The 26,474-nt window shown below is 47.9% G+C and overlaps 1 protein-coding gene across 1 annotated transcript in view; it reads right to left on the reverse strand.

The window, feature by feature from the left end:
* LOC138453614 (uncharacterized) overlaps nucleotides 1-26,474 on the reverse strand; it is a 308,890-nt gene that overhangs the window by 168,698 nt on the left and 113,718 nt on the right. Inside the window, exon 3 of the mRNA XM_069606623.1 lies at nucleotides 14,431-14,559. Coding sequence (XP_069462724.1) covers nucleotides 14,431-14,559 — 129 coding nt within the window. The remainder of the gene's footprint in view (nucleotides 1-14,430; nucleotides 14,560-26,474) is intronic.

Here is a 26,474-nt window from a genome sequence, read left to right on the forward strand (position 1 = left end):
GGAACGTGGACGATCTTCACTCCCCGGCAGGGGACACAGACAACCCAGCCGTAGCCGACAAATGCGGTGGAACACCAGCAGCATCCACAACAGACCCCACCGGAACCACATTCAGAGGCAACCTTGAATCCAGCTGGCCCAACAAGGATTGCAGCGTAGACAGAATCTGGAGCGACAGCCTGCGGGTTCACCAGCAGGTAACTAGTCGGACCAGCCTCCAACGTCGAAGTTCCAACACACTGCAGCCCCAAGGTAGACGGCCCCAACACCGGCCTTCGTCCACCTCAGAGGACACCGAAAAAGCAGCCATCTCATGATGTAGAATGACGTCCGGCATCAGCGAGTCAAAAGCGGAAGCCTGCCACGCGTTGGCACCAATCCTTCCGAATCCATCCTGGATGTCGAGAAAAGCCTCGGCCCTTTATCCCTGCCGTCACCGGAGCCGATGACACAACAGTCGACGACGGTACTGTAGATGGCAGAGTAACCATAGATGAGGACATCGTTGGAACACCACCTGTGGTGCAGATTTTCCAGGAGAACCGGCCTGCTTAGCAGTACTGGACCGGTGCTTAGAGGACGAGTCTTTCCTGGCCTTCTCCTGAGATGTCGACTTCTCGGGCCTACCACCAGACCCCCGGGAATGGTCCGACTGACCATGTTTGGATGAAGCAGCCCCCTTCGACAGTTGCTTACTCGAAGAGGTTCGACCACTCTTCGCAACCTCCGTCCCAGGAGCAGGACGAGATTTCTTAGCCGGAGGCTCGGCCGACACGCCCGGCGATGATCCGCCTGTACAGGCCGCTCAGATGACAAGCTCCAGACTGACCCCACCTCAGAAGCGGCATAGGTGCCATCATAAGCCAAAAAAGCAACCGCCGATTGCGGTCCTTAAGAGTCTTTTGCGAAAACCCTCTAAAAATCTTGCAAGAGTCGGCAGCGTGATGGGGTAAAGGCATTAGATGCAGTCCATATGCCCCACCCCCTCATACACCTTCAGCCCACAAGTCGCATAGGGAGGGAACAGACTTCTTGGGAGTCCCAGAAGACATCGTCAAATAGTACAAGCACGTGCAAAAAACCACAACGAACACAAGGTGATCCCAACAGTTTGGAGACGGTTGAAATCTGAAGGGAAGCCGTGGGGGCGGGGCTATTTATACCCTACGTCCTATTGGTGGGGACTAAAGCACCCAAAAAGGACGTTGATAGGACACTGAAGTGTTGAAGTTTTCCCTAGGACAACGCTAAGGTTAAAATGACCGAGGTTCCCAGCCTGACGGGGAATATTCACAGCATGTGAATCCATGAAAGATCCAATGCTGGAGAACTTAAGTGGCTTCGGTCACGAAGCCACGACCAACAATGTAATCGATTACCCAAATAAGGTTTTCAATCTGAAGAGGGTACCAGAGTGGGAAGTTGGTTTCAAAATAATGTGCGGTCTCAACTGAGCACCAAAGGTCTGCTTTTTACAACTCCAGCTCCAATGGTCTTGGAGAAACAACTAGCCTATTCCTCAAGTATGACAACCAGTTGGCTTTGATTAACTATGTGTTGGAAGTATGTTCTATCTGATGCAAACTCACACCCAAAGGTCGGTTTGGTTACACTACTTTTGAGAGAAGAAAGGTGGGCTCCATGTTGAATCCAGTGTGGTTAAGTGGTGGATCGTGTGTAAACCTAAGTTTGTGAATAAGGTTTTGTCTGTGTTCATGCCTCCAGAGGATCAGTGCTGGTTACGTTAGTTTAGGACAATGGCTATACGTGGAGAAAGTCCATCAGTGCAAGACGTTAACACATGGTGGGCACAGAAATGATGCTGCAGGGATTAAATTATGGTAAATTTCATAAACTAGCTTAAAAAAAGATAGGAGGTTGCAGATTGTATAGGCAGCAACAAATTGATCTAACGTGTTCCACACAATGTGGAGGTGCACAACTGCTGTGTGCAGGGTGTTCTTAGCGAAGCATCCCTATGTTCCTGTAAACAGGAGCACCATAAGGTACAGAAAAAATCCCAGTCCGTTCCATTTGTTCTCAATTCCATTACACCGTTTCTTCTGGTCTGGGTTTTCTTGGTTGCGCCTAGGGGCAGCTTGTGACCAGTTCTAAAAAAAAAGTAAGCACTCTGATCAGAAAAAAAAAGTGTTGGGAGGCATCTCGTGATAGAGGGTGATACCCACATTAAAAGCATGCAAGGGTGTGTCAGGATCGTCCTACACTCTCCCCCTCCCCACCCCCAACACCAACACCAATGGGCTTTGTCACGCTCATACCACCCACCCCAGGTAGGGATGGTCCCAGTTAACCACCACTTGCAGTGTCATGACCCTGACCCCATCAAATGAATCCGTTGTAGATTGTGGAATTTGGCCCCTTGAAGGTTCTTGCCTGTTCCTTTGGATAGTAGTTGATGACTCGGACGGTGTGATGCGCTGCTTAGGCGGGGTGGTTTACCAACGCTCCAAAGAAAGGAGGCGAATTAGGTGTGTGGCCGCCAAATCGATAACTTATGCTTTGCAGTTCTGGCAAAAACCAAAACCTCACCAAAAGCAAACATTTCAAGCTCAGTCCAGAGGAAGAGGGGTTGCCAGTGTGTTTGAGCCCCTTCTCAGCAGAAACATAAGTGTCAGAAATCCATATTCTTTGATGTGGAAAGAAAATGGCTTTGCTGCAACATCAGTGTCCCTTTGAAAGCCTCAACCAGAACAACTTATCTTCAGCATGACCATCCACACGGCACAAGTGGCGGATCACAGGAAGTGTGAACAGTTCAGGAGTGGATGGGATGCATATCCAAGCCTCTGACGTTATCCAAAACCGCAATTTCTAAACATACCTCCACCAACTCCTCCTCGACACTGCCACACGTCAAAAGTAACATCCAGTAAATCTTTGCATTCTATGCGAGTCACCCACAGAAGACAGGCTTTGAAAAATACAGGGTTCACAAGCAGGAGATTTACCAGGCATCAATCTGCAGTCCATTACATTTCCTAGGCAAGACTCATGGTATTGCAGCTGAAACAGAAGTTAACAATCCATGTGAAAATCCAAGTTTCCTATCCATTTCAAACGACTGGCCGAAATGCACATTGCCTTTTCAGACAATAGCTCCAGGGGGCATATTTTCGCCACTTACTCATGAACACAAAGCCAGAATTTAGAGATTGTAAGGCAGAAAAAGAAAATGCTAAGTCACTCGCTGCATCTAGATTTGAAGTTTGTGTAAACCGTTGAACCCGCAAGAGCAACAGCAATGCAAGTGGAATGTTCTTGTTGCCCATGGCTCAAAGGCAAGATGCCACCGTGGGGCAAATAGCGCTTTCCTTCAAGAGGTGTTCAACTTTAGGGAGAAACATTTTGCCACTTTTTGGCAAGGGCTCATTCTTTGAAACAAATGGTTGTTTCCATAAAAGTCGTTTCTCAGTTTGGTATAAAACATGAACATGCCTCCTTTACTTGCTTCCCAATGCTTTGAGACACTGGCTTGTTGCAAAGCAATTGCATCAAGAGCTGCAAGTGCACCACAAGGACTGTGCCTGGGCCCCAAGTCAATGAAACCGACCCTGGCTGGGATTGATGCCCTTACAACACCCTCCATGGACTAGCTCACGGAGGACCCTTTTAAAAGAAAATACTGGAATGAGATGCTCCGAACCAAGTATCAGTGATGGAAGCTTATTTGGGACATGCTTCTTCCGCAGTGGTGTCCCATTGTGATGTTGGTTATGCTACGCTATGGCTGCTTTTAAATTGTGCTTTTAGGTTCTGGTAGGCTACACAGTGTTTGATTATGCAATGTTTATCATCTGTTTTGTTCCCAAATCTAAAGGGTGTAAACATTAATGTATGCCTTCAATTCATACCATCGTTCTACTTTTATGTGGGTTGCCCCATCTGGCACCTACTTCCATCCTTGATTGATCAGTATTCAATTTATGAATAAGGCCATGACACAATGTACAATTGCAGATGCAGGTAGACCTCACCCCGTCTAGATCCAAGATCTGCATACGGCACTGAAGACAAGGTAAAAGAAGCACAGGTCAAAAAGGCTGAACTATGCAGATCAACTCCCAGAAGTGCCCACCCCAAGAAGAGTCCTGCCTCATGCCCTATGCCAATGCTGCAAGTTGAACACCCAGGAGGTCTGGTCCTAAAAGCAACACCCTCACTTATATTTTCTGATAGTTCCGTTCTGCATTCCAGTCTATAGAACATGGCCATTCGCAGACTAGAGTAGTAAATAGAAGGGATTTGCACTCAGTTTTCGTGGATATGGTTTGAACATGCTCAAGCTGACAAGGTGCCCGTGGAAGTATACAGAATATTCCACTGCTGAGCCAAAGACAGTGCTCATCTACATAAGCATTTTGCAAAAAACATGGCCTAACCAATTGCTTGCCTCAATTTTACAGGCCTCAGCTATATCTGTATCCCTACAGCCCCCCCCTTCCCAGCACTTGCCACCAGCTGGCCCCATTTATTTTTATTCTACTTACTTGTACTGCACTTCCCCCTCCCCTTGCACTTTTCCCTTCCCCTACTCCTGCACTTGCGCGGTCTGAATGATACCTGGCCTAGTAGGATCGTTGTCTGTCTTCCCGTTGTTCCCCCCCCCCCCCCCCCCCTCTGCCTCGTCGCGCCTTGAAACACTTGTGTATAGGCACGTTACAAATGCCAAATCATATCCATGTTACCAATTTTAAGCATACCTTTTACCATCTTGTTTACATATTTGTCTTCATGAATTTAACCTTATGTTGGCTTTTCATAAAAAAAACAAGCTACGATCTACAGGAGAAAGGATTCATATATTAAAAATAATGATACTTAGATCAGCATATGGAATTTATTTACAACTAGCTCATCATCCCTCCGCCAACACTTACCTCGCGTCTTCCCCAGGCCTTCATCTACACATAATCCCAGCTCTTGGCGCCAAAGCTTCCGTTAGCTGATTCGGCAAACTTAGTCCTCGTACCCTATACAGGGTACGTTTCTTATAAACCAATTTACTAGGGCCTTCTTGAGCACAAGTCCAGAATACATCTAGTACCTAGCATAGTCTCGACTAGATTGCCTTCACAGTAATAACCTGGTTTAAAAACGAGCTGTATATTGTGGAACTGTTCTCATGCCAACTAATCACAGTTTGACATGCATCCATACTAAAACATCTTTCCCTTCCCCCAAGTGCCCCCCCTCAATTGTCACATGCTCGATTCAATCGTTCATTATACAATCACCCCACAACCCTCCTATATCCAAGCCACAGACTTCAGTCAGATGGCATCCTGGCCAGTGGGCGTGGGGGGGGAACCCATACGCCACCCCTTGGACAAGGTCTGCTGCAACACCACTACAGTATGAATACTGATCATTACAAGGTCAGATGAACCAGCATTAGCTACTGTATACATTCAATTATGGGTGAAGCAAATTATGACACTGAAGACCCATAAGAACACAACCCCACCCTAGGTCTATCACCACCACAATAAACTTATCCCATCTAAAAGTACTGCTCTTCTGTATCTAAGGAGAATGATCAATTCAACTATTCAGTCCTTTACTAGCATTAAGAATCAACCTAAAGAAAGCAATAGCATAGGGTTTTACATTATTCCCACTCGAGACAGGAATACAGTGAAATTCATACAGGAATTAGTGAAATATAGGACTAAATTTCACTAATTCGCATTACATACCAACACCTAATAATTACAGCCATACAATGAACCGTAGCTATCGAGCATGACCTTTTTAAATTTCAGTCACCAAGTTCTCATTGTAGCATCTCCTAAAACACCACTAGCACACCCTCCCACCCTAACCTCCCCTTCGGTTATGCCATCACATTTCAACTTACACATGGTCTATTGACTTAGCAACTCCTGGCCCAGGCTTGGCAGTCCTCGAACTACCATTCCAAATCTGATAAATGTCCCATCAACAAACCACTTTAAAGGCCTCTAGCAGTCCAACCAGGTGGCAAGCAATTCTTCAGCCCATCACTCAAGCAAACACCATACAAACCCTTGAACCTGCTTCACAGATAAATCAAGAACAAACACCAGTGTTTGTGTTTACTTATATACACACACACCACCATCTATATCCACACACGCATATTAAGTCTTTATAAGAAACATGGTTCACCGAAAGGCCACACATCCATACGATAACCTCCCCTCTACCATGCTCATCTTGCCCCACTCTTTCCTCCACAGACTATGTTCTGGATGCCCTGGACAAGGGCACAATAGGCAACATTGTTCTGGACAAGCAAGGGTTCATACTGCTATGGTGGTGATTTGGCACAGTATAAAAGCCTTTTAACAGAACGTATGCACTAGGACTTTTGCTTCAGGTTTGTTTAGTTTGTGCATGTGAATAAATTCAAAACTACAGGATTCTCCCAATGCTCAAAGGTGATGTCGTTTTAGGCAATTAGTTGTGCTCTCTCAAAAGGATACTTTGTACACAGGTTTCTATGGCACAGAGGCTTGAGATGTAAACATGTTTATTTGCTCTACCACAGTAGGAAAACAAAGGACAGAATGGAGGACTACAACACCCGCAGTCCGACTCATGACCAGCAAGTCCTTCCTCTTTTCTTACTGTGCCACAGCTTTCTGATAATTATAAGTCCAAGCCTTCCTAGTTCCCCCCACCTCGCCACCCCAACACCCTCTCCCAAAACACAGGTGGTGTGGTTTTCAATGGTTCCTTGTGAGGCTAGCCACTTTATTTGTTCGGAGGATCTTGATTGGGGTTGGGTAGGGGAGCAGGTGAAGTCCTTTAGCCCCCCTGTACACCTTAGCCACTGTGCATTAGTGCGGCAGGGGTTGCATGGCATTCAGGCAGAGCATTCATTGCGCAGCACATGCCAGATGTATGGCATAGATTTTAAAAAAATTAAATAACTACAGGCATCTTGTTAGCGTGCCATACCTCCGTGAGATCACTTCATTGGGTCTGGGATCTTTTTGCTTTACTTGTCCAGGCAGGAAAAGCTCTCCTAAACAAAGCAAGGTACATAAGGTGAGGCAGATTGAACTAGATTAGACATCCTATCAGATAAGGATGATGCCCCTCTGGAGCAGATGGCTGGCAGAACCAAATTCTTTTGTCAATTCTTCCATCTCTCATGCAGTTGTCAAAACCGTTGATCAAAAGTCGCATCTTTTTATGTCAGACCATCCAGTTGGAGGCTCCGACCTAGGGTTCCCACTTCTTTCCCTTCACATTTTGGGGACAGCCACGTCAGGTTATGCCATCCAAAGCCCCTTGCAAAAGGATACATCAGGCGCAGGAGACCATCTACAGTATTTTTCCTTCGCCTGGTAACCCCAGTGCGGGGACCATTATTGTATCATCCATGACCGAGAGGCTTCAGTCGCTCAGTAGGCCATCGATGGACAGAATCGGCAAGAGCCAAAAATCACAGCTCTAGACTAGACTCCCTTGGACTCTGGCTGGAGTCCAGATCTTGGCTTTAATGACATACGAGGGGTTGATCCCAGGGGAGATGATGGTTGTCGTTTGACCCCGGAGAGCCCTTACAGCCTTCAGGATGCTTGTGGGAATCCTAGGTTTTGTCCCGATTTATTGTTTTTAGCGCTACGAATTGGTGGTACGACGTCCTTTCGCTGCGGGATTTTTTTTGTGGGGTTTTTTACTGCGAATTTATTTTGAAAAAACCCATCGAATGTTGTAGAAAATGGGGGGTTGGGGATCCCCCAAAAAATGTTTTGAAAAAAAAATCATGGTAAAAAACCTGCGAAAAAACATCCTGCAATGAAATGGCATGGAACCGAATTGGTGAGCCTGCCTTCCTTTTCCCCTTAACATGGCATCCACTCGGTCTTGGGCTCAAAGACCATTACCTTTTTTCGAATTATGGCTGGGACGTTGCTAAGGGGGAAGATGGGGCCAGAAAGTCCCGTCAAGATAGGCTGTCCGGATCTTTGGTGAAGATTAGGGATCTGTCAGATTGCCATGGCAGAGTGAGAATCATTGGACCCAGTGGAGATTAGCAGATGGTCACAGAGCCGTGCGTTTTTCTGGGTGAGGGCAACAACGCCATACTTCAGGAAAGAGGAAAGGGTATACTTTTAAGAACGCTGCTCAAAGAAGAGTGGTCTAGCAGACACGAGGTGCTGAGACCTCAGGCCAACTTCTGGTTGGGGACTGTTTGTAAAGGGGCTTGGCAGTTTTGTGGGGACAGTTACTACCTTGGAGAAGGCCCAATAGTCCCTTAGAAAGTTCTTCTCATAGCAGTCTCTCCAAGGGCCAGACCAAGGGGCCGTGCAGCCGCACAAGGTTCCAATTTATCAGGCCCTGCCCTCAACCATTCAAGCCATTGTGACCCCCTCAGTGATAGTCCTACCTTCAGAAGGCCCAGGCCAGCTGCTGGGGCCATAGCTGCAGCGTTGGATGGGCAAAGCAGCCAGTGTAGGCATGACTAGTCCCTAGGGGGGGTAGACCGCGTTATATGTGGGTGGTTGCGGTTTATGAAAACTGGTTGCTAGTATCTAGAGACCCATTGTCATTCAAACCATCAGAAGGTTTCAGTGGACATGTATGAGCCTCCAGTGTATCGGTGTCCAGGACAGCTCAGTGAGCCAGACGATCAAGGAACAGCATGCTACAGTGAGTACGGACATTCACCCAGAAGGATTTCACAACCTGGTTTTCTTGGTTTGGAAAAATGACAATGGTTTCAGAACTGTGACCAAAGGAGTTGAACCAGTTTGTGGTGTATTACCATTCAAAAATGGACTCTTGCAGTGTTAATCTTTTTTTTGACACCAGGAGATTGGATTTGAGGTTGAACCTCAATGATGCCCATTTTACTGTCCCCAATCTTAGCCCACATAAATGCCTTCTGCACTTATTGTGGGGGCATGGCATAGTTTTGTTCTTCAATTTGGGCTTTCTTCCACTTGCTGGTCTTTTACCAAAGTTATCAAAGCTGTGGCAAAGTATTAGGAGATGTAGGGCCGGGGGTAAGAGGGACGAGCAGCGGGGTAGGGTTATGGCGGATTTCTGATTTAGATGACCTCATGATTGCATTAAAGGAATAGGTCTGCTCAGTTTGCTCTTACAAGCCCTAGGGTTTGTTCTCAGTTTCATCAAGTCTGAATTAGTCCCTTCTCAATGTAAGCAGTTTTTGGAGTTTGTGGTCTTTTCGGGGGTCGGCCACCCTCCTAACAGGGACATTTGTGTTCTTAAAAAAAGAACAGAAGAGCAATCTCAATCGTGCTCAGCCTGCATCGGCATCTGGCACAAACCGTTCACTGATTCTTTTGAAGTCTGGTGATTCGCAGGTAGGTTCTCCCATTGTGTTGTCAGGCTGCTAATGAAAGGCAATAGCGGTGGTTACCAGACATTTCGTCGAAAAAAAAAAATCGACAGGACATTTGGTCGAAAGACAAATGGTCGAATTTTTTTTTTTTTTTTGGTGGGTCCACCCCCCCCAAACCACCTTTTTTCTAAAAAACCCTTTTTCCCCCCAAACTAAAACCTAAAATATATATATATATATATTTAAATATATATATTTTAGGTTTTAGTTTAGGGGGAAAAAAAGGGGTGAGGGATGGGGGACCCACAAAAAAAAAAAAAAAAAATTCGACCATTTGGTTTGACCAAATTCAGTCTACCAAATGTCTTTCGACGAAATGTCCGGACACCAATAGTGGTTTGATACACCAACACGTTTGGGGCACCCTGTCCCAGTCTTGTGCAGCTGGAAAAGGTATTTCGTGAATTTTGGCTGATGTCAGATAGAGCGTACCTTCCAAAGCATTCAATCTGGAAGCTGCTGGGTCACTGGTCTTTGGTCCTGCGGGGTCTTGGAGATCTTTTAGGGTTGATCAGTGTTTTCCAGTTAAACTCACAGCTCCCAGGGTATTCAGTTCGCCAGGGCAACCAATGCTTTTTTCCAACTTTCCGTTCTGCATGATCATTGACTTCTGCAGGCCTAGTTGTTGGCAATGCCAACATGGTTTCCCTCATTTTACTTGCACATGGCCACAGTACCAACTTCTCACCGATCCCAGACCCCTTACTAGATATGGCCCGCAACCATTAGTCCATCAGGACATCCTGTCCCCTCTTCCTCTCCTCCCTGCTCCCTGCTCCCTGCTCTTCCTCTGACCCTTCAGCCACCTCTCCACACTCCTCTGCCTTTCCCCAGTTCTCCCCAGACAAGGTTTCTAGACAAGTCTGATCAATGAAAGTCTTGTCAAACAGGTTCACCCGGTTCCTCCAAAACCATCAATGACCACACTGACCCTGGCTCCTGCTCTGGCTGACTTCTGCAACCACTCCTTTGCCGCTGGAGTCTTCTCTCCCCCCCGAAGCACTCCCTTGTGCACCCTCTTAAGAAACCCTCTGCCGACCCTTCCTGCCCGGCTATCACCCAATCTCAATCACTTCGTTCCTGGGCAAACTCCTGGAAAAGCTGGCCATCACCCAGCTTAATCTTCACACTGAATCGGTTGGTTGTCTTCAGGACCATTAGTCTGGCTTCAGAGCTGCCAGAAGCATGGAAACTGCTCTCCTAAACATCCGTGAAGACCTGCTCTCCAACCTTGATTCCAACACCCTGTGTGTCCTCATCTTACTTGATCCCTCTTCTGCCTTTGACACAGTCAACCATGCCATCCTGCTCAACCGTCTGATAACCTTGGTATCTCAGATCAGGCCCTGGCCTGGCCGACTTCTTGCCTCTCTGATCGACCCACACAGGTCCAACTTTGGCGCTTCCTCTCCTCCATCTCTACCTCTGGTGTTCCCCAGGGGTCTAACCTTTCTCCCTGACTGTTATCCAATACCTAGCACTTCTTGCCCACTGCATTGCCGCTCTCTGCCCCAATTTTCAGTGCTATGCGGATGACTCAGCTCATTTTCAGATTCCTTCAGCCACCTCTTCTCTCATCCGTTATCCAGGAGTGGTGTGCCACCAATGATCTCTGCCTGAATGCCAGTAAGACTGAGATTCTCCTCATTGGCACACATGCTCCCTCATTTCCTGTCACTCTGGCCGGCCTCTCTTGGCCCTCTACCTGCGAGGATAAAACCTCAGGGTCATCTTCAACTCCACTCTCCTCATCTCCTCACATCTCTTGTCTCTAAGAAGTCGCACTACCAGCTGCACCTCCTCAGAGGTATTCTGCCTTTCCTCGCTTTCCCCAAGAAGCTCACTGTCTCCAGAGCTCTGGTTCTCTCTAGGCTGGACTATTGCAACAGCTCCCTACTAAATCTGCCTGCTTCTACTCTCCGCCCTCGGCAACTCATCCAAAACAGGACTGCGAGACTCATCCTTGGCCTCAAGCCCAGGGATCGTATCTCTTCAGGACTGAAATCTCTGCACTGGCTCCCAGTGGCTGCGAGGATTACGTTAAAAACCCTGAATCGTCCACAAAGCCGCCAGGGGCCTCAATACCTTCAACTCTCAATATCTTCCCTCAAGCTCTTCGCTCATCCACCTACAACTCCCTCAGGGTCAGTCGCTTCTCCAAGCAACAAGTTTATGGCAGATTCCCTTTGGCTGGGGCCTCCCTCTGGAACAGCCTCCCAGAACATTGAGAACCCTCGCCGGTTCTGGAAGCACCTCAAGACTTTCCCCTTTACTCCTGCCCCCTTTCCTCCTCTCCACTGCTGAACTCCTGGCTGAAACGTAAACTGCACTGGTCATCTGCCTACCCTCTGTTTTCGGGCCCAGGTCCCCTCCCTGCCACTTGCACACCTGCATTGCCCCCCCCCGGCCACCCTTGAACTTGTGGCTGTTTCTGTATCCATACAGCCTCCTACCAGCAAGACACCTGATGTCTGTACTTACCCTTGCACCTGCCACCAGCTAGTCGCACATATTGTGCTTATTAATTTACTGTTATCCTATGTACTGCACCCCCCCTCGCACATTTCCCTTTCCCGTGCACTTGCGATCTCATGGTCACCTGGCCTAGTAAGAGAGTTGTCACTCTTCCCTCTGTTCCCCTCCCTTGCATCGTCATGCCTTGAAACACTTGTGTATAGGCGCGTTCATAAATAAGGGATCCCTTCATTTAGTGGCATGGCTCATTTTCCGGGTTCTCTGGTCACCAATTGGACTTTCACAATCTTCAAAGACTCCTTCAGGGTCTCTAGGATCCTACCACGCTTCAATAGAATGGGGCATGGAGGCCTGGGTGAGATGGTGCAATACAGTGTTTGCATCCCTTTCATGCAGGATCATTCAGGTGGGAAATGTTTCTATCCGGTTTGGCTGCTTCCTGGTTAGGTCAATACCTACAGTTCTGTGCGATCTTCATCTTATGCTTTGGAGGAAGATAGCACGTAGAAGCGTTTGTAGGTTGCTAAAGGGCAATAGAGGGTCCAGACATCTGGCTTCTAAGTATTCTTGTTTGCGGGATGCGAGCAGGAGATGTGCTCTGTTCGGGATTAGCCAAATTGGTTTGGTCAATGTACCGGCTGTCCTTCAATAGGGTGGGGAATGTCAAAGCGCTAGATCGTTCAGGCACATCCTTGTGCTGAAGGGGTCAACTTTGTGTGGTTCTGAGTTTACGCGACTACAAATCCAGGACTGCCTCAGTCATGGGATCTTTAGATCAGCCCTGACCTTTTGTAAACCCATTAACCTTGCATCCTTTCCTTCTACGGCTAGAGGGGTTTTGAATCAGATGCTCAGTTTGGGGGTCATTCAGAAAGTGCCTTTTGCTGCTGGGCATGACTGGAGGGGATGCTTAGGTTGGTCAATTCGTTCAATTTGAGCATGTTTTACCAATTTCTTTTTATAACCCTATTGTGCACGCTTTGAGAGCCATCTTGGAGCGGCTTTGAACGTACATAATAGGAAGCCTCCATGCCCGGCCATAGAATGTCAATTGATCCTAGCCTGTGACTGAGTGTGGGATTCGATTAATGGCATAGATGAGTATTGCGCAGGTATCTTTCCCCACCATTATTGGTGGTATTTCTCAAACAGATTGATCATTCCCCAATCGTTCCACTGCAGTGGCATCTGGAGGTTTTGGATGGCCACGAAGGAACTGTCCGGTGCTGGCATTACTCCTGCATCTCCCATGCATATTGCTGGTGGATAGCTAGCGGTAGCAGTGTTGGAAAGGGGAAGGACCTTGTGGCAGACTATACTAGGCTGCCACGAGTGCGATTGTAGGAGTTTCAATCCTCCAGTCTAATCTTGTTTCGGTTTTTACTGCTCTGGAGCGCAAAAAAAAAAAATCATACTCTCCTGTGCCATTGATAGAATACAGACCCAGCCACGGGCTAGGAGCAATCGGCATTGTCATTGCTCAAGCCGCTGATACGACAAAAAGTCTGCTGTATTTTGCATGTTAAATGTATTTAGATTCACACACTTCATGCGCAAGGGGTGGTCATCCAATAAAAAAAAGGAATGTTATAATGAAAGCAATTGTTTGTTGCTCCTGCATCTCCACGAGTAGGGGCTCCCATATAAAGCAATCGGAAGATTACATTTGCATCAAGTGCTGGTTTATGCCATGTGGATGCCAATCGCCTGCTGCCGGCAAAAGCCAAAGCACATTCTACTAGTGCGAGACCTCACATGGAGCACGGTCTGTTGTATTCCTAGGTCCGTGAGGTAAAGAAGCGAGCGAGTTTAGTGCACACTTCTGAAAGCAGCACCATATGCACTGATGCTAGGTCTCACCTGTCCCTCCAGCTGTGGTGTGTCCGAGCATTGTGAACTACGAAGATCCCAAGATGTAGACCATTCACGTCCCTGCAATGGTAATTCTGTCAGAGGGCTCTAGCGTAAGAAGAACCAACCCAGCCCTTCATCTGAGAAATCCATTACTTCAAAGAGTGACGAAGGAACAGAGTGCTGGACCGAAGTCAACCTTAAACATGGGAACCAATTCCCCACGTAGTATATAGGTGTGGGCCACTGACACTGCAGAAATAGTGTAGCAGGTAAGAATGTAACAAATATACACCTTTGATAATGACTGCTTCAGGCAATTCGTTTCTCCATCTTATGAACCTTTATATTAAAGCACCACGGACTTGAACCCCTCACTATTCCCAAATTGTACTGCAGGGCCTGGTCCATCACGCTAGAATGCAGGTTAATGGATTGCCACAAGGCCCACTCGTGTGGGTTCTAGTAATATATCACGTATATGCTTATAACCACCTGGATGTCAAGCTTCATCGTGCATGTAGTCCTTCCTTTACATTGCAAAACCTAGATGCCAAGCAACAGAGCAACGAGTTCTTCACTAAAGCAAGCAAAGCTAATCTATGGCGGTTTAAGGGTGACATACAATACTAGTTCAAGTATACAGCACTGCAGTGAGAGCAGCAATTACATTTACAGAATTGCCATTATATACTGCAAACCCATTTAATTCCAACAAAACTTACTTTCAGTGCTCATTTTGCTTAAGACATGCCTTTGGAGATTAGAGAAACTGCTATGATAGCTGAGGGTCAGTGTATACAGCTCCTTCCATTCGTACTTAAAGACGAAATCTGTGGTCAACTCCTCGGTTACTAAAAAGAAAAAAGTAGGACACAAATTATAACGAGGCATTAAGCATACAAAGGCACAAAGTGTGCACCCACTGTGTAGGCCACTCGTCTCTGTATAGTAATTCATGCACACATCACATACCTCCACTAAAGCCCAAGGCGAGTGGCCTTCCCCTCACAGCACAAAACACCCTCGGCAGTACCAGACGGGGCTTGTCACCCTGCGCCGAAGTAGGTGAAATGTAATCCTTTTGCAGGAAGGTTAGTGGGGAGGAGGAACAATGTCCCTCGGCAAAATGCATACTCTGGGCAGGTGTGGATTCTCGAGAAGGAGGTAGAGATGATGTACACTGGGATGTAGCGTCCCAGCAGTGGGTGGGAGAGCACAGGAGGGAGAACCAACCGCAAGAAGCTGAGTCGCTTAGATGCAACTAATATTTAAGTTGTCCCCATAAGAAAATCTAAGAGAAACGTGTAATCTCGAGTAGCGTGTGAGATGTAGGCTTTGTAAAGGCGTGCGTCAATTTCTCTATTCAAATGACACATCCATACTTCAGCATCTTCATAAACCTCACATAGCAGATGTATTTTTGTGGAGCGCACAGTCACCCCCAGAGGAGTATCTTCTCACTATGGACAGATGACAGACGTGTGTTGCCCAACTTGGTACTCATTGCATTGACCTCTTAAAGATGAAGGGCTTAGTGGACCTGTCGGGATTCGAACCTGTGACTATGAAGTCAAACGGGCCCCTGTAGTGGATGAATTAGTCCACTGAGTTAGACCTGGCAATCAACTCGGTGTTCCCATGCAACCAGATCCAAACTACAGTGTCAATGACCAGATGGGCTTTCAAGTTAATTGAAACCGGGCTTCAATGCCAACCGTATTCCGTAGTGTGCAGAAATGGCTACATGTTGTGGCCCCCCCCTTTTTATTCCAGTGCTACCAAGCACGACCATGTAAAAGGTAGTGCATGCTACTAAAATTTTCTGCAGCTAGGATAGTTAGCGAGCCAGTCACTGACCAAAAACATTTATCGACAATGGTTAAAGGCTTCCTCTGGTGATGACTGGGTACGCAGAGTTACGATGTCTCTCGAGTGCTGTGTGAAGGACACAATAGTATGTTCTTGCTGCAAATTATTTTGCCCGGGGGCAGGGGAGGGGTCTGGCAGGGAGGAGATGGGGGATGCTCAGCGAACCAAAAGAGGCCATAGAAATAATTTGAAAGTGGCACCCATTACACATTTTTAGCAAGCCCAACCCTTTCCCTGATAAAATATGTTACCACACAAGAGGCAAGGGTGCAGAGGCCTACTGGGAAATCTCCAGAGTACCCATTAGGTCAGTCAACCCCTACTCTTGGCTGTTAGAAACGCTACCCGATGTGCTGCGACACCCATGAGCCAATGATCTGACCACTGGTTAATGTCTGTCCATAGGGAGATATATTTTCTTTCCAAACTTGCAGTAGTATCCACCACACTAGTGTAATAACTTAATTGTAAAATTCCAGTATGGCTTTACGAGAGGAAAAATTAGGGTTGGGAAGCAGTTATACTTCATAAGGCTTTAGAATTGATGGATTTCCACAAATACGTAGGGCAAGAGATCTGTAATCAACGCTACAGCGGGTTAGCATGGAGCAGGCTGTGTCTGAAATGAAACGTGATGTGTTTGGCTACGCTCGGAGGCTTTCGTAGCACTGCCTGATGCAAAGGGGTAACCCCTTTATGTGCCACTGGGAAGCAGGGATAGAGCTTGGTCCCCTATTCCTAAACAAACAGTAAGTGTGGACTTGTAGGACTTGTGGACAAGCCCACACTTCTAAGTGTGGGCTTGTCCGATGGTATGTACTTCGGATCTTTTGGATTCTTCATATCTGTGCATGGTGACACTACATGGTAGGCCAAATGGATGTGGTACCCAAGCTGATCCCCTGCTTACCTTGGCAAAGACTGTTAAAGTGGCCAGATTCAGTGGCTCTTCAGAACCGATGAACCCATATGCATGCATCCTGTAGGCCGAACCCCAACCCTCACCCGAAATGATTTGTCTCAACATTTTGTCAAGTGTTGGCAATAAAAGGCCGTAGGATTTTATTGTACAAATATGGTAATGCAACTACACAAAATCACATTATAATATCATATGTTTGGGCACCGGGTCCTGAGGTTACCCCCTCTGGCCCGTGCCACCTTCTCATGTCCCACGACTCGTTGTGGACACCGTACAGTGCCCTGTACTTTCCCTTTGTTCTTCTCCCTTATTTGTAGGCTGGGAGGTTTTTGTGGTACAGAAGCAAAGTGTGGAAGACGCTGAGTAAACAGCGAACCTCCTGTCCGTTTGGGTCCCCGTTCAGGGTCCACAAACAGATTGTGTTCTCTTAGAGCATTCTGCTCTGGTTTATAGAACCCCTGGGTCTTTGATGTGTATAGTGGTGGGGGCTGTGCGCCAGCCCCCGGCCGATTAGCCGGGACTTCTGGCCCTCTGAGGAGGGGGCAGGTCTTTGAACCTGGGCCCTGTGTGCCTATTGGTTTTCCGTAGGTGCTTAGCACCTTGTTTGGAGGAAAGGCGAGGCTCTTGTTCACACCTCACCCTTCCTCGGCATTGTGCGACAGACAGCGTGTCTCTATGCTTGTGGGGGAGTGTAGCAGGTGTGGGGGCGGGAGCTGCCCCTCTCCTAGCCTGCCGAATGGTAACATCATTTACTCTGCCTCGACTTGGGCAGCCCTGCATCATTGCCCATAACTGATGAACCCATATGCATGCATCCTGTAGGCCGAACCAACGACCCTCACCCAAAATTTGTCGCTCAACATTTTGTCAAGTGTTGGTAATAAAAGGCCGTAGGACTTTATTGTACAGATATGGTTATGCAGAAATAATCACATAATCATACTTTGGGGCACCGGGTCCTGAGGTTACCCCCTCTGGCCCATGCCGCCACACGAGCAGGTTACCCCAAAAGTATCTCCCAATTACAGCCTCTAGATGCGAGAGTTGCCGTGATTTCCAGAACGAAATGTTCCATGCCTTGGATGGTGGGTGCCGTCTGTGAAAAAGATCCGGGTCACCCAGGGTAATGGCCGGGTGTTTTATGAAACCCAGCCCTCTTGCTTTACAAAATTTCTCTAATCCCCTGTTGAGTTTTCTAGCAATGTCTAAGGATTTGTAACAGTGGGCCCCCAGCCATTTCTTTCTGGGAAGGATGGGCGAATATATTTCCGTTTCCCTCCAGTTGTGGGAAATGCCCGCCAATGAGGAGCAGATTTCCTCGAATAGGCTTCTCCTTCCTGAGTTCACCAGGTCATTACCCCCTAAATGTATGAGAAATTTGGGCGGGTCTCTGTATGGGACTAGCTCTGCTAATGTATCGTGGATGTTGGTAACTGTAGCCCACTGTAACCCCACCATGAAGCGATGGCGTTTCTAAAAGGCGGCCCTTCTTTGGTTCCACCCATCGGCCTGTTCTTAAAACGAATGAGTGACCGACAATCCATGCTGAGTTGAGCAAGGTCTTCCTGGCGCTTTTAAGTTCTGCGGGGGGGGAAATGGGATGGCTATATTAGCTGTGGTCTGATGCATCTTTTGCAGCAATCCGACTTCCATCCCTCTATGTTTTTAGTTGGTGGAGCCAGGCCTCCTCGCCACGCTGAGGTGGCTGCACCTAGTCTGAAGGAATGGGTGCCAAAGTCCTTGGGGGTCCCACTCTGCGGTGCTGATTGCTTTCATCAGTACCCCTTTAAATTAGTAGCGGCTTAGTGCCGGGGCATCCCCGTCGATCAAAAACCTCCTGTAACGCTCACCTGATTCCCACGGAGGCGCGGGTCTTGGCAGGAAGGTGTCTGTAACACGAAACGTGATGTGCAGGATTCGGTTGGCTTCTGGGGTCGAACCTCTCCGCACTGTGTGTCGGACTCGTAGGGTGAGGTTTCTGCAGGTGAAATAATATGGGGGTTAAAGGTCTGGGTTGTGAATGTCCCTATCTCTCTCCTCCCAGCCTGACTGTTGAGCCCCCCTCCCAGGTCAACGTGCTCACCTTAGATAGGTGAATGCTGGGCTCTCCATCTGCGTCTAGTGCAGGGTACCGTTGCCAGTTCCTTCACTGGTGAAACGTTGGCCTCTTGACTTCAGAGGATGGGTACCGTCGTTGTCTGCACGACCGGTTTCTGGACAACTTTAGTCTTTATATAGTCTTTCTATGCGTGGCGGTGAAGCGCCTGGAATTGCGTAAGTATGGCAAGCGCTCTTACTGTCTCTTTCTTTGTCTTTGCAGGCGACGATACCAGAATGAAGAAATCCGGAATTCGCCGCGTGCCGATAAGTGTAACACTGCTGTTGTCTATGGAGATGCAGCGTGAAGAATCCGGAATGCACAGCATGCCGGTAAGTAGAATAATGCGGTTTATCTTTGCAGGTGAAGATGCAGCTTGAAGAATCCGGAATGCACAGCATGCCGGTAAGTAGAATAATGCGGTTTATCTTTGCAGGTGAAGATGCAGCTTGAAGAAGCCGGAATTCACAGCGTGCCAGTAAGTATGATAATGCTGTTTATCATTGCCGGCGAAGGTGCAGCGTGAGACATGGCCGCTGCCGATGGATCAGGTAAGTAAGCACTGCGTGTTAAAGTTCGTTCTGCTAACCTGTTGTTTCTGGTCTTTTGCAGGTGCTGATGTTGATCGGGTACAGGAATGGTAAGTATAATTCTTGCAGGTTCAGGATCCAAAGAAGAAAAGCTGGAACAGACTCGGTGAGAGTTCTGCTGCAGATGCAGAATAACGCGAAGCACGTTTCATCAATCGGGTGTGGTTTAAATAGCCTAGGAGTGATGAGGCGTCTCCTTCCACGGCCCCGCCTAGGTAAGAAAAGAGTTCCTGCTTCCAGAAGAGTTCCAGTGCTGTATCCAGGGAGTGGAGCTGCCCCACCCAGATAAGAAAGGAGTCCCAGTTCACTGAGGACTTCTAAGAGTCTGGTAAGTAAGCAGCATGGTCTGCCGCAGGTAAGTCCACCCAAGCACCTTCACACCAAGGCTGAGCCCGGCGCTTCCAGTGCCGGGACCTATGCTTCTGATGAGCCTGGTGCCACCGGCGCCAGGACAAGGTCCAAAAGGTCCCTGTGGGGCCCGGCTGGTGCCTAGGATCAGGGTTAGGGGCCTGCTTCCAAGGACGTTGGGCTGGTCTTAACTCCTTGGAAGCAGTGATCATGACAGTATCCCCCCTCAAGGCCCCTCCTAAGTGTGTCTTTCCCGGGGGCTTTGGCTTGTCGGGGTGATTCAGATGGAATCTCTTGACCAGACGAGGTGCGTGGACATGTTCTGAGGGTTCCCAAGACCTTTCCTGGGGACCGTATCCTTTCCAATCAACCAGATAGTGTAATTTAGACCTGGAAACTTTGGAGTCTAGGATGTTCTTCACTTCGAATTCGAGTTCTCCATCTACCAAAACGGGTTCTCGGAGTTCAGTCAATCGGGTTTCTGGTTGTACTGGTTTTAATAAGGAGACATGGAATACTGGATGTATTTTCATATGCGTAGGTAATTCCAATTTGGCAGCCACCGGATTAATTATGGCAGATATGAGGTAGGGCCCAAGGTATCTCGGGATGAAAGTGCGGGGTCCTTTTAAAGGCAGGTGCTTAGTGGATAACCAGACTTGATCTCCTACAGCGTAGTGAGGGGCCTCTTTACGGTGCCGATCGGCTGCCTTTTTGAATTGAGCTTTAGCTCTTTGCAGATGGGCAGTGGCTTCCTTAAAGGCACAGGTGATCTCCGAATGCAAGTGATGCACAGCAGGTGCTTCAATTTCTTGGGGAGGATCCAGGTTGGAGGTTCTAGGATGGTGTCCATATAATAGGAAAAAAGGAGTCTTCCCGGTTCCAGAATGAGTCGAATTGTTGTAAGCGTATTCAGCAATCCAAAGAATGTCCTTCCAGGGTTTTTCTGTTTGTTGGAGCATGCAGCGTAGATATTGTTCTAATGTCTGGTTTGTCCTTTCGGTTTGTCCGTCAGTTTGAGGATGGTGACTGGTCGAAAGTCTTACATCAACTTGGGCTCGACAACAGCAACTGCGCCAGAAGTGGGAGATGACTTGACTTCCCCCTATCGGAGACTAAAACCGAAGGAAAACCGTGTAAGCGAACGATGTTTGCCAAGAATTCCCGGGCCAATACTGAGGCTGAAGGCAGACCCTTCAAGGGTATGAAGTGAGCCATTTTCGAGAATAGATCCACGACTACTAAGATGGTAGTATATCCCAAGCATGGAGGTAAGTCCGTGATAAAATCCATGGACAGGGTATGCCATGGACAGGGAGGAATGTCAAGTGGCTGTAATAGGCCGGCTGGTTTTTGCTTTTGACTTATTCTGGGCACACACCGCAGGAGATTACAAAGTCTAATTTCCCTTTTCCACGATGGCCACCAGAAATGTCTTTTAATCTTTTCCATGGTTTTGGTAATGCCAGGGTGTCCCTCCATTAGAGAATCATGATAACCGGAGATTACTTGTTTTTGTAGTTTCTCACAGGGCAAGTGCAATCGTCCTCGGAAATATAGTAGGTCTTGATCTACTGAGAATTCTTTTCCCTTTAATTGCCAGTCCTGCAAATCGGTCGGAGTTAGGAGCGATTTCACCGTGGTCTTGATGTCTTCAAAAGATTGAGTGCTGACCAAACCCAAAATCCTTTGTTCTGGGATTATGGGTATTGGATCTGGATTGATCAAATGTTCATCTACTCCCATCCGGGAGAGGGCATCCGCCTTTCCGTTCTTACTACCTGGTCGATAAGTAATTATAAAGTCAAATTCTGCTAGGAACAGAGCCCAGCGAAGCTGTCTGGAAGACTGAGCTTTGGCGGTCTTTAGATATTGTAAATTGCGGTGGTCAGTCATCACGGTGACTGTCTGGCTCCAAGAAGATAATGCCGCCAGGCTTTAAAGGCCGATCTGATGGCCAAAAGTTCCTTGTCTGTAATTGAATAGTTGATCTCAGCAGGCGAAAACTTGCGGGACCAAAAGGCAACCGGATGTAGTTGGTTTGTGACCGAATCTCTTTGTGATAACACTGCTCCCATAGCAAGACTAGAAGCATCCGTTTCCATGATGTAAGGAAGTTCTGAGCGAGGATGTTTTAAAACAGGTGCAGAAATGAATTTAGATTTTAAGTCTTGAAAAGCTTGTTCCGCTTCAGAAGACCACTCAAAACGTTTGTTCTTTTTCAACAGAGCGGTGATGGGCTGGACTATCCGGGAAAATTCAGGAATGAATCTGCGGTAAAAGTTAGCGAATCCTAACATGCTTTGAACTCCTTTTACAGAGGTTGGTGATGGCCACTTGATAATTGCATCAACTTTCTTTGAATCCATATGGACTCCGTTAGGTGACAATATGAATCCCAGGAACTCGACTTCCGTTGCGTTGAAAACACATTTCTCAAGCTTAGCAAAAAGATTATGTTGACGCAATCTCTCGAGAACCTTTTAACGTGTCTCTGATGTTCTTCTTCAGATGATGAATATACAAGGATGTCGTCAATGTACACAGACGTCAATGAACTCTAAGGACATCGTTCATAAAATATTGGAAAGCAGCAGGAGCATTACACAGTCCAAAGGGCATCACTTGATATTCGAATAGCCCGTACTTGGTGCGGAAGGCCGTTTTCCATTCATCGCCCTCTTTGATCCATACCAAGTGGTAGGCTCCTCGGAGATCCAGCTTTGTGTATATACATGCATCTTTGACTTGGTCCAGGAGTTCAGGGATCAAAGGTAACGGGTATCTGTTTTTAACAGTGATCTGATTCAGGGCGCAGTAATCTATGCAAGTCCTAAGGTCTCCTTCCTTTTTCGGAACGAAAAACAAAGCCGATGAAACTGGGGATTTTGAAGGACGGATAAACCCGTTAGCTAGGTATTGGTCCAGGTACTGTCTGAGGTGAAGGTTCTCTGGCTCGGTGAGGGCATAGATCCTGCTGCAAGGAGGAGTTGTTCCAGGTATCAGATCTATTTGACAGTCGTAAGACCTATGAGGAGGTAGGGTGTTGGCTTGATCCTTCTGGAAGACGTCTTGGAACTCCTGGTATTCGGGAGGTAATTTGAGAATCTCCTCAGAAGAGATCGCCGCTAGTGAAACATCAGGTCGAGGATAACAAGTGGTAGAACACTCGGGAAACTGAACCGTCTTTGCTCACCAATCAATCTGAGGATTGTGCTTCTCTAACCAAGGGATTCCCAGAATGATCTAGAACTGAGGGGCCTTGATTACATCGAACACTATTCTCTCCCGGTGTCCATTGTGACTCAACAACGTCACTTCTTGGGTGGCATGCGTTACTGGTCCGGAGGCTATCTCTGTGCCATCCACAGTAGTGATGACGTCTTTTACTGCCTTAGGGACAAGGGGTAGATTCATCCTTGATACCATTTCACGGTCCACATAGTTACCGATTGCTCCGCTGTCAATGTAAGCTTCAAGTGCATGCAAACGATCCGGACGTTCAGGACTAATGAGGACCATGGGTATCACGAAATGCGAGGTCACGGGACAGATCTTAACGTTCGGCAAGAGGACCTCTACTCTTGTCGGGCGAGGTAGTTTCCCTGCTCAGAATTTGTGGTACAGGTATCCGCAGCTCCTACAGTCTTCTTAGCTGGTTTCACTGGACAGTCCCGAAGAAAGTGTCCTGAATTACCGCAATAGAGGCATAATTGCAGCTGCCTTCTTCTTTCCCGCTCTTTCTGGGTCAAAGGTCCTCTCATGCCCCCCATTTGCATGGGTTCCACAGTGTCCGCTCCCTTATTCGAGGTCTGTGGTTTAGAAAACTCGGGTATCAAATCTGGAACGATCTGCCTTCCTGTTCTGTAGTCTATGGTCCAGTTGGACAACTAAGTCAATATAGTCCGAACATTCTTGTGGAGGATTCACAACTTGCGCTAGTACATCCTTGAGCTCTCCACGCAGGCCTCTGTAGAAAAGCGTTATTCTCTTGTCCTCGGGCCATTGTGTTTCCACTATGAGTCTATTGAAAGAGGCTATATAAGTCAAGAGGTATTGGTTACCCTGTCGTAATGAGAGAAGTTCATTGTCCAAGGCCTGCCCTTGTGCATGTCTTGCGAACAGTTTCTCCATGCTGGACTGGAAGGCTTGAAAATCGTGTAAACCGGATCATCCTGGGTGACTAAAGGGATCGACCAATCTGCAGCGCTGCCACTGAGATAAGAAAGCACGAAAGCCACCTTGGCCTGGTCTGTTGGGAATGCAGCTGGGCGACATAAGAAGTGCAGGCGGCACTGGTTGATCAACACTGCGAATTTCTTTGGATCACCAGCAAAGCGTTCGGGCGGAGCCAAGGGCACATTACCGGGCAGATTGATTTGCACTGGATTTGAAGCTGATGCAGAAGGATAACTCCCTCCTGAACGGGCAAAGGTGTCTGTCCTGCCTGCGTTTGTAACAACTGCCTAGCAAGGTCCTCTGTTTGCTCCTTAGAAATTATCAGTTCTCTTCTTAGAGAGCTTGTTTCCTGGCGAGCTGCATGTACTTCTACTCTTAATTCCCCAAGCAACTGGGCTAGTTGATCAGTATCCATTGCGCCTGGGTAGGAGTTTTGTGGTGGGCTTCGCGTTCTGTAACGCTCACCCGATTCCCACGGATGCGCGGGTCTTGGCAGGAAGGTGTCTAACACGAAACGTGATGTGCAGGATTCAGTTGGCTTCTGGGGTCGAACCTCTCCGCACTGTGTGTCGGACTCTTAGGGTGAGGTTTCTGCAGGTGAAATAATATGGGGGTTAAAGGTCTGGGTTGTGAATGTCCCCATCTCCCTATCTCTCTCCTCCCAGCCTGACTGTTGAGCCCCCCTCCCAGGTCAACGTGCTCACCCTAGATAGGTGAATGCTGGGCTCTCCATCTGCGTCTAGTGCAGGGTGCCGTTGCCAGTTCCTTCACTGGTGAAACGTTGGCCTCTTGACTTCAGAGGATGGGTACCGTCGTTGTCTGCACGACCGGTAAGTTTCTGGACAACTTTAGTCTTTATAGTCTTTCTATGCGTGGCGGTGAAGCGCCTGGAATTGCGCAAGTATGGCAAGCGCTCTTACTGTCTTTCTTTGTCTTTGCAGGCGACGATGCAGAATGAAGAAATCCGGAATTCGCCGCGTGCCGGTAAGTGTAACACTGCTGTTGTCTATGGAGATGCAGCGTGAAGAAGCCGGAATGCACAGCGTGCCAGTAAGTATCATATTGCTGTTTATCTTTGCCGGCGAAGGTGCAGCGTGAGACACGGCCGCTGCATCAGGTAAGTAAGCACTGCGTGTTAAAGTTCGTTCTGCTAACCTGTTGTTTCTGGTCTTTTGCAGGTGCTGATGTTGATCGGGTACAGGAATGGTAAGTATAATTCTTGCAGGTTCAGGATCCAAAGAAGAAAAGCTGGAACAGACTCGGTGAGCGTTCTGCTGCAGATGCAGAATAACGCGAAGCACGTTTCATCAATCGGGTGTGGTTTAAATAGCCTAGGAGTGATGAGGCGTCTCCTTCCACGGCCCCGCCTAGGTAAGAAAAGAGTTCCTGCTTCCAGAAGAGTTCCAGTGCTGTATCCAGGGAGTGGAGCTGCCCCACCCAGGTAAGAAAGGAGTCCCAGTTCACCGAGGACTTCTAAGAGTCTGGTAAGTAAGCAGCATGGTCTGCCGCAGGTAAGTCCACCCAAGCACCTTCACACCAAGGATGAGCCTGGCGCTTCCAGTGCCGGGACCTATGCTTCTGATGAGCCTGGTGCCACCGGCGCCAGGACAAGGTCCAAAAGGTCCCTGTGGGGACCGGCTGGTGCCTAGGATCAGGGTTAGGGGCCTGCTTCCAAGGACGTTGGGCTGGTCCTGACTCCTTGGAAGCAGTGATCATGACACCTCCCCCCCACCTTGGGCCTATGTGCACAATAAAGGTTGGTGATACATACTGGGCAGTTTGTTGCATCGTCGATACAACAAATGTTAATTGTTCTTTTGGCCCCAGTTTTTGACTGTTGGATTTCTATATTGACGCTGTCTTGTCTGACCCTGACCTCCATAACGCCTAAACCGTTTGTGGCCTTGGTGCTGGAGGGAATACGCTCTCCCACCCGAAAATCCCCGAAATAGGCCAGAAAAAATGCTGTTTTGAATAATATGATCTCATAGGAGTGCCAGCATATGCTTTCTAACTGATCTGCTAATTTTACCAGTTTGCTGAAATCAAGGGTGCGGCGGGTGTCCGAGGCCCTTCTGCTCTAGCCCATCCTTTCATGGCGTAGGAAATGAGGGCGTTCTGGGTGTGATCCGAGTCACTCCGTAATTTTGAGAAATATGAGATTGCTACTAGGTGTCTTTTTGCCCAGTCTCTTAAAACCCAGCTTGCGCCCATTTTAAGAATGTTTCTATGTCTTTAATCATTAACTCAACATGTTTTAAACCTGTGGTTCTAAATACTGTTTGCAAACACTTACTGTACTGAGCTGCTGTAATGCTTGCCAGGGCTTTCTCTGCCATCTCTATTAAGAAACCTGAGCCACGGTTCGTATTTTCTATGGGCAGGGGGTTGTTGGCACCAGTCTTAAAGGTGCATGTATCATGTAGGACATCCCGGCCTGAGCTCTGGCGCGGATGCCTGTATTTTGTTGTCACTCGTTTTTGAGGTGCCCGTTTGAGCACCCCGGCCATTGCTCTTGGGCGCCGGCGTTGATGCCCTCATTTTGTTAGAACCAGACACCTCAAACAGGTGCCTGGTTCTTTTTGAGCACCCCAGCCATTGCTCTTTGGTGCTGGCGTTGATGCTGTTATTTTTTGAGTTCCCATCATTGCCCAGCATTCTGCTGGTATTGGCGTCATCTGTTCCTGGGCGCTAGCTCCCGGAATCTTAGCCACTGAAAGTGAGATAAAGCATCTGCAACATTATTGTCTGCGCCTGCAA

Source organism: Ambystoma mexicanum, chromosome 4p, assembly GCF_040938575.1.
Source record: "Ambystoma mexicanum isolate Mex_15411 chromosome 4p, UKY_AmexF1_1, whole genome shotgun sequence".
In the NCBI taxonomy this organism is placed as follows: Eukaryota; Metazoa; Chordata; class Amphibia; order Caudata; family Ambystomatidae; genus Ambystoma; species Ambystoma mexicanum.